The 16600-nt window shown below is 40.3% G+C and overlaps 2 protein-coding genes across 4 annotated transcripts in view; one reads left to right on the top strand and one right to left on the bottom strand.

The window, feature by feature from the left end:
- Positions 1–16600, bottom strand: part of SLC25A12 (solute carrier family 25 member 12) — a 183806-nt gene that overhangs the window by 109470 nt on the left and 57736 nt on the right. The window lies entirely within an intron of this gene.
- Positions 3681–16600, top strand: part of HAT1 (histone acetyltransferase 1) — a 55423-nt gene continuing 42503 nt past the window's right edge. Inside the window, exons 1-3 of one of the 3 annotated variants that reach the window (XM_080667658.1) lie at positions 3681–3744; positions 6134–6238; positions 12641–12716. In XM_080667658.1, coding sequence (XP_080523784.1) covers positions 3738–3744; positions 6134–6238; positions 12641–12716 — 188 coding nt within the window. In that variant the 5' untranslated portion in view covers positions 3681–3737. Of the gene's footprint in view, positions 4027–6133; positions 6239–12640; positions 12717–16600 lie in introns of all 3 variants that reach the window. The other 2 variants (XM_080667659.1, XM_080667660.1) reach the window with 2 other exon arrangements.

Below are 16600 nucleotides of genomic sequence, written 5' to 3'. Positions count from 1 at the left end.
GAGAGGAAGGGAGAGGGATAGAGAGCTAGAAACATCGATGAGAGAGAAACATCGATCAGCTGCCTCCTGCACACCTCCCACTGGGGATGTGCCCGCAACCAAGGTACATGCCCTTGACCGGAATCGAACCCGGGACCCTTCAGTCCGCAGGCCGACGCTCTATCCACTGAGCCAAACCGGTTTCGGCTCTTTTATAATTCTTGAACTAAACATTTAATTGACAGCATTATACACTGAGTGGCCAGATTATTATGATCTCTGAATGCATAATAATCTGGCCACTCAGTGTGTGTGTGTGTGTGTGTATATATATATATATATATATATATATATATATACACATATATATACATATATATAAATAAATATAAATATGCATTAGACACATTTATAAGAGATGTAAACAAAATTTAGGTTTTTTTTAATTTCTTTATTGATTAAGGTATTACATATGTGTCCTTATTCCCCCATTACCCCCCACCTCCCATTCATGCCCCCATCCCCCTGTTGTCTGTGTCCATTGATTAGGCTTACGTGCATGCATATACGTCCTTTGGTTGATCTCTCCTCCTTACCCCCACCCTCCCCTACCTTCCCTGAGGTTTGACGTTCTGATTGATGTTTCTCTGTCTTTGGATCTATTTTTGTTCAACAGTTTATGTTGTTCATTTCCAATTTTAATTTGGGCCCTCTTTTCCCAGAGGGTGGGGAGGGGTGGTTCAGTATTATATTATGCAAATTAGGCCGGGACTCCGTAATGGGTCACAACCAGACAGGAGGAGGTTGCGTGTGCAGGTGAGGCTCAGAGCAGAGACGGACACAGAGGCAGGGGGGCCTGCCCGAGCTGGCATGGCAGCTTGGGCAGCTCGGAGCAGACACAGGTAGGGGGGCCGGAGGACACTGTGAGTCAGGTGCAGGTCCTGGCTCCCCGTGGGGTGCCTCTTCGTGCGATTTCAATCATGCACTGGGCCTTTAGTACTATCTAATAAAGAGGGAATATGCTAATTGACCCTCATGCCATCACAAAGATGGCGGCACCCACAGCCAATAAGGAGGGAATATGCTAATTGACTGCCCCGCTCTCAAAGATGGCAGTGCCCACAGCCAATAAGGAGGGAATATGCTAATTGACTGCCCCGCCCTGAAAGATGGCAGTGCCCACAGCCAATAAAGAGGGAATATGCTAACTGACTGCCAGGGCCTCAAAGATGGCAGCGCCCAGAGCCAATAAGGAGGGAATATGCTAATTGACTGCCACACCCTCAAAGATGGCAGCGCCCATAGCCACAAGATGGCGGTGCCCACTCCCCTCAGCCCCACAGCCGCCCAGGGCCAGCCCAAGGCACAGGCAAGCCTCGGATGGCGGCTGCCCAGCCACCCAGGGCCACCTGAGGCTCAGGTAACCAGGGCCGGCCGAGGCTTGCACTGCCGGCAGTGGCAGCAGCAGGGGTGTGATGGGGATGCCCATATGTTTAATACCATGTCTTTAAAAAATATCCCTTCTGGAGGTTTTAAGATATGATAGCAAAATTTACTAGTCTATATACTCTTGAACCTGTAGCAAACACATGGTTGCTAGTTCATTCCTAAGAGTGTAATATGGCCTTTTCTAGACCTCTTATTCTAGAATAAATGTTATCATACAAATACCACCTCATATTAACATAGAATTTTTGATAAATATTTTCCATTTGATTTTCACAACAACTAGTGTGGTGACTGGAAAGGTAATATTATCTCCACTTAATAGATGAAACAAGGTCACAATCATGAAAAAGTAGAACTTAGACTAGTATGGCGTGGACTTTCCATACCACTATGCTGCCTCTTTCATACATAGTAGGACAGCATATTCCTTTTCATAGATATTTTATCCCATGGTGGCAACTATCACTTCCTAAATTTCCTTTAGAATAAGGTAAAATATAAATTCAAGAAGAGGGGAAAGACCCTAAAAAAGGAAATATATTTTCTTTTTTGGTAATTTTACTATTATGATGCTGAAAGAAGTCATTCTTTTTATCTTTTACGCAAACTGCACCTAAACATGTATTCTGTGATATTTTAATAAATGTGAGAATAGCTCTAAGACAAGGATAATTTAAAACTGTAACCTCAATTTTGCAAGCTGATCATACTAAATGGTAGTCACATGATATATAGCTCATCATATTCCTTACTCATATTCATCTTATTTCTTATTCATATTTATCATGTATAGGTTTCTTCCTATTTCTTTACTACAACTAACCATGAAGTCACAGGACTAATCCATTTCAGATTTGCTGCAGTTAAGAAAAATTTTCTTGATTTCTTATTATAAGGATCATAATTGCTGGTCAGCAATGGACTGATTTATAGATAAGGTGGTTTTGGAAAGAAATAGTAACTCTTGACATTTTGAAGACATTATTGCTTCCCTTTTTTGATCCATAATGTCATTGATTATAGTATTGATTCAGTTTTCTATTTAACACTGTATGATCATAATTTCTGGTGTTTCATTAAGGCTTAAAGGAAAAGGATCTGAGCATTCTCGGTACCTTTTTTGATCTTATCTTCAGGAGGCCCATCTCCATGTAGTATAAAATATGGGGTATCTGGAGAACTGAACTCTTGCATAGGCTGTATACTGAGAGGACTTAGACAATTTCTCTTTCCTGGTCTTTAGTTTCCTCATCTCTAAAATGAAGTGGTGCATTCGTTCTAGACTATCATCTTAATGGTCCATTTTAGCTCTAGCATCATCGTAAAACCTAATAACCAACATTTGTTGACACAAGGCATTCTACAGTATACACAACACTGGTGGTTATCAAAAAAAAGTGGCTTGCCCTAACCGGTTTGGCTCAGTGGATAGAGCGTCGGCCTGTGGACGGAAGGATTCTGGTCAAGGCCATGTACCTTGGTTGTGGGCACATCGCCAGTAGGAGGTGTGCAAGAGGCAGCTGATCGATGTTTCTAATTCCCTATCCCACTCCCTTCCTCTCTGTAAAAAATTAATAAAATATATATTTTTTAAAAAGTGGCTTATCCTCTGGGACAAAGTTTCAACAGTTACTAAATAATAATAAGCCCAATGGCCGAAAACAGTAGCATATTGCGATGTGGTTCAAGCCACTAAGACAGATCTCGAGGTATTAACTATTTCAGTGCACTAAATGGTTGCCTAGTAACCTTAGGAGTGAAAGCAGAGTCCCTAAATTGATATCGCACTGTATACTGTTAACATGAGAGAAAAGAAAAACGAGGTTAAGCAAGTATGAACAGCAAAAATAGAAACAAATAAAGTAAGTGAAAATTTCTCCCGCAACTGCAACTCAATTCCTACATTTTAAACTAGGGTGCAGGTGTTTGGATCGATCGTTCAGGCCAAGGGGAGAGTTTTTCTCTCCGTCTCCAAAACATCGCCGGGGGGGACAGAAAGCCATAAAGTATATTATTCAAATTAACCTCAAGAAACGTTCCCAGGGCTAAATAGAAGGTCCCTTTTACGGCCTCCTCCTCTACTTCAGGCCTAAAAAACGGCTGACGGCACCCGCGGTGGCTAGGCAACCGTCCGAGCATTCCTGGCGATGTAAGTCCCGCCTTCTGAGCTGCTTCCGCCACCCCGCGCACCAAGTCTCCTCCTCTCATTGGTGGGCGGGGGAAAGGCGTCATTCAATGCGCTCACTTCCGGCCAGGGAGCGCGCGGGTTGATTCGTCCTTCCTCGGCCGCGGGTGCTCCCAGCTCGGAAATGGCGGGTAAGTTCCCGGGAAAAGTTTACCAAGGGGAGGGGGCCGGCAGGTTTGGGAAAGAATGCCGAGACCGTGGTGACAGTGCCCGCTTGGAACTTTCGGGCTCCAGCCTGGGTTCCAGACGGCCTGCTTCAGCCTGAGAGCGCGGAACTCTGAGCGCAGCTTCTTGTGAGTAGAGGTTCGCGCCCCCGCCCCCAGCTGCTCAGGGTTCGGCGCCTTCTGCGAAGAACTTGACCCCTGGCGAGCGACGGAGAGACCGGGGAAAAGCGTCGCGATTCGGGTTGTAAGGTGCCAGATGCTTTGAGGCCTGTTTCTCTTCTCGTTCCTTTTGCCCACTGCTGCCTCGGCTACAGCAGGCTGGTTCTGTTCCCGCCAGCTGATTTTAATACTCAGATCCTCCTCTTCCAGATCCTCCGCCTTCCACTACCAGCAACTTAAGAGCTAGCGCATTGCTGCCTTGCCCTGCACTGGGGCTCTCACTTGAATGTTGACTGACTTTGCAGTCTCCTTAATCTCTCACACTTCAGTATTTCTAGGATGGGTTTAGATTTCCTTTGAGAAAGCGGTTCTCTCATTATTCCTTCGCCTAAACTCCTTTTAGAGTGTGTCTACTATAATGTAATCCTCTAGTGGTCATTCTATTCTCTCTATTGAGTCTCCTTTACAACATTTAATAACAACATTTAATAACAACATTTAATAATAATGTCTATTTTTTGGTACGTGTATAAAGACTGTTTTGATGTGCTATATATGTCCCCCCCAATTACATATTATTGACGTGATGAACAGTTTATGATCTCTGTTCCCAGTGTCTTCATTGTAGTCTCACTACACTTTTTAAAAAAATATATATTTTATTGTTTTTTTACAGAGAGGAAGGGAGAGGGATAGAGAGTTAGAAACATCCATGAGAGAGAAACATCGATCAACTGCCTCCTGCACACCTCCTACTGGGGATGTGCCCGCAACCAAGGTACATGGCCTTGACCGGAATCGAACCTGGGACGCTCTATCCACTGAGCCAAACCTGTTATGGCTCACTACACTTTTATGGATGTGCTGGATAGACAGGTTATAGCTTGAGCTACAGCTGTTTAAGGAAGAGCTGTAGGATCATTGAGTACAATGGTACTGTAAAAGAGGGGAACGTAGGTACTGCATAGGGTGTACATGTTATAAGATCACACCTAAATTGGAATCTCAGCTTCACCATTTAGTAGTTGAGTGCTCTTAATTAAGCAAATAAACCTCTTTCTAAGCCTGAGTTTTTTAATATGACATGGGACTTGATATAGTATTGACTTGTGTTATAGAATTGTGGGGATTAAGCTAATGTGGGATTTCACAAGTTAAATTTTGTTGCTTAGATTATACATAAATTCTTCGAGGTGGGTTCTGTTGTTTTATAGATTAGGGTCGGAGAGGTCAAGTAATTCATAGATGAAGTAAATAAATGGTGAAGACTGGATTTGAATGCAGGAATTCTGATTCCAAATCATTAATCTATAATTGCCTCAATTGTTCCCCATTTTCTGTGTATGTGTTTTAACCACTTATTGAAGTATTATAGCATGCCATTGTACCCTTTTTGTTTCTGCTTATGATTTTTTCCCCTGAATTTTTACTAACTTTTATATTTATTTTGTCGGGAGACTTTAATTGTCATCTTTGCTTGAAAGTTCCTCTTGATAATGATTCTTTCATTAATTGTTATATATATATTGATGTCTAGCCACATTATAAAACCATTTGGTTATTCCAGTAGCTGGAATAGTTTATGACTATGCACAGATGGTAAAAAATATTTGTAATACAATGAAAATTTTCTTTTCTAACCGTATCCCCATTCCTTCTCTTATCCTAGAGGTAACCATGGTTACCAGTTTCTTGTGTATACTTTCTGAGATAATCTATGCATTATCAGTTCATAGTTCTTTTAATAGTATGGAAGTACTCTGGGTATAAATTTTCCAGTATTAGAAATGAAATGTTATTATAATTGTCAAAGGACATTCTCACTTTATTTCTTAGTGGAGCAGTAGCATCCTTTTTATATTTCTTTTAAAAAGGCTACATAGGCATAAATCCTAGCAGGAAATTTATATTGGTATTAAATATTCAGAAATGTCAGTAATCTGTCATGTTAATTTTCAGGTGTACTCATTTATGTAAAACAGCGCTGCTTCATAAGCCTTTATCTCAAATGACGTTTTATAATGAGGCACTCATACTTAGTACATTTATTTAGGAGCATGTGGACAATGACCTATACCTTTAGGATCTATAAAAATGCTTTAAATCTTACTTTTGTTTCACTTCTAATAACAACCATATTTTTAGGTTTGCCTATTTAAACCGTTTTCAACCAGACCTTTAAAAATCTTTCTCTTAGGATTTGGTGCTATGGAGAAATTTTTGGTTGAGTACAAAAGTGCAGAGGAGAAGAAACTGGCAGAGTACAAATGTAACACCAACACAGCAATTGAACTAAAATTAGGTATGTATGCCATTTCTAAGTGGTATTATGTATGTACTGTATGTGTATATATAATTTAATCTTTGAAGTAGAATTTCATGTAAGAGCAGTTTGTGTAAATATAGTTTTCTGCATTTATTGAACATATTCAGATTTTATTCAGTCTTGATTTATGTCATGGAGTGGGTAGATGTTTGAGAGTGGCAAAATTTACATATAGGAAATACAGTGTGGCAAAAAGTGACAGGAATAAGTGGTCTCAGTTTCTTTAAAATATTTACCTTTACTCTTTCTTATGAAAATAATAGTAAGTGTTGGTGAGTTTGTGAAAAAACACTCATATAATGCTGAAGGGAATGTAAAATAATACAACTACTTTGGAAAATGGTTTGGCAGGTTCTTAAAAAAGCTAAAAACGTGAATTTATTAAATGACCGAGAAATTCTACTCCTAGGTATCTACCCAAGAGGAATGAAAACATATGTCCATATAAAAACTCATACATGAATGTTCATAGCAGCATTATTCACAATAACTAAGCAATGGAAACAACCCAGATATCTATCAATTAGTAAACAGATAAAGTGTGGTACGTATATCTATATGATAGAATATTACGTGACAATAAAAAGGAATGAAGGTCTGATAATGCTGAAACATTGATGAACCTCAAAAACATTCTAAGTGAAACCCGACCAAAAAAAACAACAAAACAAAACAAGAAAAAACTACGCCATATCCTGTATGATTCTTTTTGTATGAAATGTTTGGAAAAGCCATTTCTGTCACAGGAAGTTGATTAGTGATTGCCTGGGGTTAAAGGTGAGAACAGAAATGACTGAAAATGAGCATGGGATTTCTTTTGGGAATCATAGCATTTTACAATGAGATTGTGACAGTGGTTACACAATTTTAAATTTACTAAAAATTACTGAATTATACACTTAAAATGAGTTGTATGGTATATAAATTATACTTCAGTAACACTCTTTAATTATATACTCATAAATCCTGGTTCAATCACTTTTTATGTCCCCATTTTCTAATTTTTAAAATGGATTTGATAGTATTTACTTTATAGTGGTTGTAAAAATTAAATGAAAGGTTAAATACAAGTAAAGTGCTTGAATAACTTAACTTTTAGATATTCTCAATAAATGCCAGCTGCTGTCATTTAAACAATCCTATCTAATAAAGAGGGAATATGCTAATTGACCCTCACGCTGTTGCAAAGATGGCAGTGCCCACAGCCAATAAGGAGGGAATATGCTAATTGACTGCCCCACCCTCAAGGATGGCGGCATCCACAGCCACAAGGTGGCAGCACCCAGTCCCCTCTGCCCCATGGGGGCGCCTGCCTCCGGAGTCCCCCAGTCCCCTCGGCCGCCCAGGGCCGGCCTGAGGCACAGGCAAGCCTCGGATAGCGGCTGCCCAGCCGCCCAGGGCCGCCCGAGGCTCAGGTAACCAGGGCCAGCTGAGGCTTGCGCTGCCAGCAGTGGCAGCAGCAGAGATGTGATGGGGCGTCGCCTTCCCCTGATTGCTGGGTCACCTCCCGCCCCTGAGGGCTCCCAGACTGTGAGACGTGGCAGGCTGGGCTGAGGGACACCCCGCCCTCCCCTTCCCCCCCAGTGCATCAATTTTCATGCATCAGGCCTGTAGTACAAACATCTACACTAATAAAAGAGAAACATGCAAATTGACCATCACTCTGCTACACCCACCAGCCAATCAGGAGGGAATATGCAAATTAGAAGGCCAAAGATGGCGGCCGCCCAGCTGCTCCAGGCACAGAGTGGCCAGGTGGGGCAGGACGCCTGCTATGAGGGGGGGGGCAGGGGGCGGAGGGATTTACAGGAGCGGCACTCCAGCCGCAGCGAAGACGGAGATTGCAGACTCTGGCTGGAGCGAAGGCCTGGGTCCCGGGTGTCGGAGGAAAACTGGTGCTGGAAGCCAAGGGAAGGAAGGCCTATTGCATGAATCTCTTCGTGCAACAGGCCTCTAGTAATAGAAATAAGGTAAAAGATAATACTGATCTAGATTTTTTCCTTGTACAGACATTATTTTTCTAAAACCAGGAGCCTGTGGTAAGGCTCTTTTATTATTTAGCTTAACAATGTCTTAAATATCATTCTCTGTAAAAAACATATAGATCTATCTTATTTTAAATTTGTAGTACACTGTGATTGTATCATAACTTATTTCAGTACTAGAAGCCCGGTGCACAACATTCGTGCACTGGGGGGCGGGGGTCCCTCTGCCCGGCCTGCACCCTTTCGCAGTCTGGGAACCCTCAGGGGATGTCTGACTGACGGCTTAGGCCAGCCGTGGGCAAACTGTGGCTCACGGGCTGAATCCGGCCTGTTCGGCTGTTCTATCCGGCCCACGGAGCCGAAAGAGCGGAGGGTTCTCTTGCTCTCCCCTCCGCTCCTTTACTTTGAATTTATATTTGTTCACACAAACACTCCATCCATGCTTTTGTTCTGGCCCTCCGGTCCAGTTTAAGAACCCATTGTGGCCCTCGAGTCAAAAAGTTTGCCCACCCCTGGCTTAGGCCCACAGGGAGCAGGCCTAAGCTGCAGTCGGACATCCTTAGTGCTGCCGCAGATGCAGGCTACTGCGCTTGCCAGCCGTCAGCCCAGCTTGTGGCTGAGCGGTGCTCCCACTGTGGGAGTGCACTGACCACAGGGGCAGCTCTTGTGTTGAGTGTCTGCCCCCTAGTGGTCAGCACACGTCATAGCCACCGGTCATTCCGCAGTTTGGTAGACTTGCATATTACCTTTTTATTATATAGGCTAGGATTCCCTTTTGGGGATTGCTTCTCCTCTTGCTATTAAAAATAATTCTCCAATAATTATTCTTGTGTTCATCTATACCAACTTGTGTGGTGTTCAGCTTTAAACACACTATATAACCTTTAAACTTAACTATATAACCTTGAGCAAATTAGTCCTTTTTGCATCATTCATCTATGAAATGAACATTCGATAGCTCTTGTGGGGATTAACTGCAATCTATATATATAAAAGCCTAAGCGACTGTTATGACTGAACAACCAGTCAGCTGGTTGCTATGACACACACTGATCACCAGGGGGCAGATGCTCAAAGCAGGAGCTGCCCCCTGGTGGTTAGTGTGCTCCCATAGCCAACCTCTCATGGCTGGCCAACCTCCTGCAGTCCCTCCCCCGGGCCAGCCGGCCCTGGATCGGCCCCAATTGGGACTGGGCGAGACGGCCCCTATCGGCCCCAATTGCCAGCCAGGCCAAGGGATGCCACCTATGCACAAATTCGTGCATCAGGCCTCTAGTAATGATTATAAAATTTTTAGCAAATTGCCTGACACACAGTTAATGTTTAAGTGACAACTACGTAATAATATTATTAATAACATGTTATTTTTTGTGTGACTACTCCTGAAGACTATATCTAATGTTGCCATACAACATTGTTTGGCTATTTGAGGTCTTTTGTGGTTCCATATAAACTTTTGGATTATTCTGTTCTTGAAAAATGCCCCTGGTATTTTGATATGCATTGCATTGAATCAATAGATTGGGTTGGGTAGAATGGACATTTTAATGATGTTAATTCTTCCTATCCATATGTTCCCATTTATTTGTATCTTTTTCAATTTCTTTATTCAGTATGTACATTCTGGATATTTTTATTTCCTTTTGGTAGTATGTAACTTGTTCCCTCTATATTTCTTTTTTTTTAAATATATATATTTTTTATTGATTTCAGAGAGGAAGGGAGAGGGAGAGAGAGATAGAAATATCAATGATGAGAGGGAATAATCGATCAGCTGCCTCCTGCACGCCCCCTACTGGGGACCGAGCTTGCAACCCGGGCATGTGCCCTTGACGAATCGAATCCAGGACCCTTGAGTCCGCAGACTGATGTTCTATATACTGAGCCAAACTGGCTAGGGCTCTATTTTTTTTAAAATATATTTTATTGATTTTTTTACAGAGAGGAAGGGAGAGGAAAAGAGAGTTAGAAACATCGATGAGAGAGAAACATCGATCAGCTGCCTCTTGCACACCTCCTACTGGGGATGTGCCCACAACCAAGGTACATGCAACCCAGGCATGTGCCCTTGACTGGAATCGAACCTGGGACCCTTCATTCCGCAGGCCTACGCTCTATCCACTGAGCCAAACTGGGTAGGGCCCCTCTATTTCTTTAAAGTGGAAGACAATAAAGCTGGTTTAGAGCTAAGCTAAATATTTTTTGAAAGAAAACTTTTATAGGTGATGGTGTGTACGTTATATTGCATTAAATCAGGAGGCACATTATATTGGTCTATCTAATAATGAGTTAATTCTAAGATCCCTTGGAAAGGTGTTAAGTGCCAGATCTCTACAGGTCTTTTCTTCTGTAAATCAGTAATCTGTTACATGATACTTTGGTACCCTGCAAGTGACTTGCTTTGTGAGGACAATATTAGCAATTTTCCATCTACAACTCATCTTTTTTCATTCTTCAATTGCTTAAGGATTTTTTTGTAAAATTTTTCTTCGTAAGATAAATTATATTGGGAAACTGTTCAATGATATCAGTATTCATAGTACATACAAATACAAGTAACAGGATTCCCATTTCCATTTTGGACTGGTAGAAATTAAAGTTGAGGGTATAGTATTGTCAAGGATGTGGGAAACAAAGGAGTTCAAAAGCTGCTGGTGGGTATATAAACTGTTACAGTATTTTTAGAGGGCATTTAAGTAGTATTTATAAAAAATATTTTAGTACTTTCACTAAGCATTTCTACTGCCAGGAATTTACCTTGTGTGTATTGTAAAAGTACAGCAAGGTATTACATATAAAGAGGTCATTGCAGTGTTATTATTTATTTTTAACCCTTACTTGAGGATATGTTTTTATTGATTTTTTAGAGACAGAGGTAGGGAGAGAAAGAGAGGGGAGGGATAAACATCAAAGAGAAACATCAATTGCCTCTGCACCCCAACCAGGGATCAGCAACCTTGGTATGTGCCCTTACCGAGAATCAAACCGGTAACTTTTTGGTATATGGGACATCATTCCAACTAACTGAGCCACCTGGCCAGGGCATAGCATTATTTTTATTGTTTATTTTTTTGTTTTTTTTTCTAAATATATTTTATTGATTTTTTACAGAGAGGAAGGGAGAGGGATAGAGAGTTAGAAACATCGATGAGAGAGAAACATGGATCATCTGCCTCCTGCACAACCCATACTGGGGATGTGCTCGCAACCAAGGTACATGCCCTTGACCGGAATCGAACCCGGGACCCTTCAGTCCGCAGGCCGACGCTCTATCCAGTTAGGGCGATTTTTTTTTATTTATTTTTTATTTATTTTTTTATTGATTTTTTACAGAGAGGAAGGAAGAGGGATAGATAGTCAGAAACATCGATGAGAGAGAAACATCGATCAGCTGCCTCTTGCACACCTCCCACTGGGGATGTGCCCGCAACCAAGTTACATGCCCTTGACCGGAATCGAACCTGGGACCCCCCAGTCCGCAGGCTGACGCTCTATCCACTGAGCCAAACCGGCCTTGGCTAGTTAGGGCGATTTTTAATAGAAAAAATAAACCCCAAAACTAGAAACAACATAAATATTATCTTGTAGTCATAAAGAATGATGTGAGGATGATAGGGGCTTCATCAACTCAGATTATTGTTCTCAATGTTTCCTGTAGATTCTGTTTTTGTTTCCTTGATGTTGAAACTTTTTCTTATCTCAAAGTGTCTTTTTTGGTTTTGTTTAATTTTTGCATTGTGTATGAACATACAGAAAAATATAAACTAAATCAGATGCCTCTGTCATACCTAGTTTTCTAATTCTTAGAATCAGTAGGTTTTTTCTTTTTTAAAAAATTTTTGTTGATTTATTTGTTTATTTACTTATTTTTAATTCTTTATTGTTTAAAATATTACATATAGTATTACATGTTTCCTTTTCCCCCATTGACTTCTCTCCGGCCACCAAATCAGTAGATTTTTGGTACTAAAATACTTGAAGTGATTTTTTTTTTTTAAATATATTTTATTGATTTTACAGAGAGAGGAAGGGAGAGAGATAGAGAGAACCATTGATGAGAGAGAAACATCAATCAGCTGCCTCCTGCACACCCCCCACTGGGGATGTGCCCCCAACCAAGGTACATGCCCTTGACCGGAATCGAACCTGGGACCTTTCAGTCCACAGGCCGACGCTCTATCCACTGAGCCAAACCGGTCAGGGCTTGAAGTGATTTTTTGATTTTTATTGTTCATTTGTCTCATGAGACTTCATTATATAATGGAAAAGCAACAACTTTAAATAAGAAAAATATTGACTGTATAATGAAATTCTTGAAATTGAAATAACCTGTCACCTTTAATATCTTTAATTTAATATCTTTAATATCTCTACATTTTTTTCTTTTAAACAGTTCGTTTCCCCGAAGATCTTGAGAATGATATTAGAACTTTCTTTCCTGAATATACCCATCAACTCTTTGGGGATGAGTAAGTAACATAATAAGATGCTTGTCTAATTAGTGTGGCAAAAAAATTCTATTCCTTTAAAAAAAATTAGAAATCAGACTTTATTTACTTTCCTGTTATTTTTCATGTAATTTATTTTAAAATGTATATTAGAATGGCATTTTTGACATTGAGACACCAATTTACTATCTATTATTTGGTGCTATAGATGCATTATCTCATTTAATTCTCACAATAGTCTTAGTGATACCAGGTAGTATTATCATTTGTTACAATGTACCTTGATCTAACTCAGTGGTCGGCAAACTGCGGCTCTTTGGCCCCTTGAGTGTGGCTCTTCCACAAAATACCACGTGCAGGCGCGCACGTACAGTGCGATTGAAACTTCGTGGCCATGCGCATAAGTCCGTTTTCGGCTCTCAAAAGAAATTTCAATCGTTGTACTGTTGATATTTGGCTCTGTTGACTAATGAGTTTGCCGACCACTGGTCTAACTGGATAGTTGCCTAAGAACATATGAAAGGCTGAAATTCAGATTCAGGCAATCTGACTATACAGCCCATATTCAAAACTACTACTTTTTCTAACTACCACTTTGGTACACTGCTTCTAGTGCAAAATACACCCTCCCTTCTAAAGCAAGAAAGCTCAAATTATTATTCTATGACAAGTAAATAAACCGTTGAGAAATTTATTTTTAAAAGCAACTTTAAAGGTATGTCTTGGGATATTCAGCAGAATGCTTTAGTTTCCTGTACCTTCATTACATTATTAGAATAGTCAATTACCTTTTTAAAAAACTTAATTTTGAAAAAAACTTTGTTTGCAGAAAGTTGCAAGAATAGTGCTCTGTATATCCTTTATCTTGATTTACCAGTTGTTAACATTTAGCTATATTTGTGTTAATCACTCTCCTTTAAAAAAAAAAATGTTTTTATTTTTTTAAACTATGTTTTTATTGATTTTCAGAGAGAGGAAAGGAGAGATAGAAACATCAATGAGAGAGAAACATTGATATGCTGCCTTCTGCACACCCCCTACTGGTGTTGGTGCCCGAAACCTGGTCATGTGCCCTGATGGCAATCAAACTGTGACCTCCTGATTCATGGGTTGATGATGCTCAACCACTGAACAACACCTGCCAGGCAATCATTCTCTCTTCTTACATAAATACAGGGTGGGACAAATGTAGGTTTACATTTGTGAGTACAGGAAACACAAAGTTTATTCTTGTATTAGTATTTATTTATTAATTGTATTATTTTTCATACGAACAATTGTAAGTCTATTTTTGCCCCACCCTCTATATCAGTATATTGTTGTCGAACCATTTGAGAGTAGGTTACAGATACTATCTTGACCCCTTACTTCTAAGTTCTTTAGTGTGGAGTTCCTAAAAACAAGGACACTAACTGTAGTAGAATTACCAAGATTCAGGAAATTTACCATTGATACATACAGTATTCCATATTTTCAAATTTTGCCAGTTGATTTTTAGCAATTCTTTTATAGCTTTTTTTCTCCATCCTGGACCCAGTCTAGAATCACATATTACATTTAGTTGTCACAAATATTTAGTCTCCACTAATCTGAAACAGTTCTTCAAGCTTTCTTTGTTTTTCAGGACTGACATTTTTGTAGAGTATAGGTTAGTTTTGTAAATTTTCATTTTTGATTAGTTGGATTGTTTCTTCATGATTAAATTCATATAATGCATATTTTTGTAGTACTGTGCAAATTGTATTTGTCCTTCTCAGTGTGTCAAAGCAGAAAGTCCATGATATTAGTTTGTTTCATTGTTGGTGAGGTTAACTTGGGCCACTCAGTTTAGAGATGTCTGCCAGGTTCCTCCTTTTTTATTTATATATAATCTTGGGGAAATACTCTGAGACTAACATTATCCTATTTCCCATCAAACTTGTACCCAGTAGTTTTAAATCCGCTGCTGACTCTTGCCTTAATCAGTATTTTGCTGTGATTATAAAATGGTGGTTTTCTAACTCTGTCATACCATCTACATTCATTAGTTGACATTCTACAATAAGGAAAAGCTTCTCCCCATTATGTATTTTTTTGTTTATAACAGAATAGACTCTAGGATTCTTTTTTTTTTTTTAATCCTCACCCGAGGATATTTTTTTCATTGATTTCTTTTTCGAGAGTGGAAGGGAGGGAGGGGGAAAGAGAAAGAGAGAGTGAAGGAGAGAAATATCAATTGGTTGTGTCCTGCATGTGACCCGACTGGGGCCGGGTAAGCAACCTGCAATCCAGGTTGGGTTACCTGACCCAAACTGGGAATCGATCCTGAGACCCTTGGGTGCTCGGGCTGATGCTCTAACCTCTGAGCCACACCGGCCAGGGTTAGGATTCTTTTTTAAATTCAGTGGGTTATAATCTGTTTCTGTTACTGATTTTGATGATCCCAGATTAAGCAAGTAATTCTGTCAAACCAGCTTTTGAGTCCTTTTGGTGTACCATCATCATTTCGAGGGCCTGTTACTTTCTGATACAGTAAGATATTCCCAGAGTCATTTTACACATTTCCTACTAGTTCTGGAAATTGATTTACCAGTTTCCTTGATTTCCCAAGGAACCTTGGTTTGTTGTAGTAGGGAAGGGTGTTTAGACATAGTTGACATTTAAATTATTTCCCTTCATGGTTTTTTTCTATGCATTATTTTAACACCTTTGACATATTCAACATATTTTAAAATTGAAAAATTTCTTTTCATGGAACAGATTTCCTGAATATTTCTCATTATTGATATATCAGATTAGGCATTTAATGTACTTTTAAGTATTAATAATTATATTTTATTATATTGATTCATACCAGAATATGAACCTTTCATATTTTAAACAGGTTTTATTATAAAATAAGAATGTTTTGCCCTAACTGGTTTGGCTCAGTGGATGGAGCGTCGGCCTGTGGACTGAAGGGTCTCAGGTTCGATTCTGGTCAAGGACATGTACCTTGGTTGCGGGCACATCCCCAGTGTGGGGTGTGCAGGAGGCAGCTGATCGAAGTTTCTCTCTCATCGATGTTTCTAGCTCTCTATCCCTCTCCCTTCCTCTCTGTAAAAAATCAGTAAAATATATATTTTTTAAAAAAGAGTGTTTTCTCTTTGGATTTCTATTTTTTTTTTTAATATATTTTATTGATATTTTACAGAGAGGAAGGGAGAGGGATAGAGAGCTAGAAACATCGATGAGAGAGAAACATCGATCAGCTGCCTCCTGCACACCTCACACTGGGGATGTGCCCGCAACCAAGGTACATGCCCTTGACCGGAATCGAACCCGGGACCCTTCAGTCCGCAGGCCGACGCTCTATCCACTGAGCCAAACCAGTTTCGGCTGGATTTCTATTTTTTTATATATATTTTTATTTCAGAGAGGAAGGGAGAGGAAGAGAGAGATAGAAATATCAATGATGAGAGGGAATCATCGATCAGCTGCCTCCTGCACGCCCCCTACTGGGGACCAAGCTTGCAATCCGGGCATGTGCTCTTGACTGTAATGGAACCAGGGATCCTTGAGTCTGTAGGCTGATGCTCTGTATACTGAGCCAAACTGGCTAGGGCTCTATTTTTTTTTTTTTTTTTTCATTGATTTTTTACAGAGAGGAAGGGAAAGAGAGTTAGAAAAATTGATCAGCTGCCTCTTGCACACCTCCTACTAGGGATGTGCCCACAACCAAGGTACATGCCCTTGACCAGAATCGAACCTGGGACCTTTCAGTCCACAGACCGACACTCCACTGAGCCAAACCGGTTAGGGCTGGATTTCTATTTTTAAGGAATTGTTTATTTTATTCGCTTCTTTTTACTGCTATTTAAAATATCTTTCTGGCCCTAGCCAGTTTGGCTCAGTGGATAGAGCATCAGCCTGCGGACCAAAGAGTC

This window comes from Plecotus auritus (genome assembly GCF_963455305.1).
Source record: "Plecotus auritus genome assembly, chromosome: 5".
NCBI lineage: Eukaryota > Metazoa > Chordata > Mammalia > Chiroptera > Vespertilionidae > Plecotus > Plecotus auritus.
This window is presented reverse-complemented; position numbering and strand designations above follow the sequence as displayed.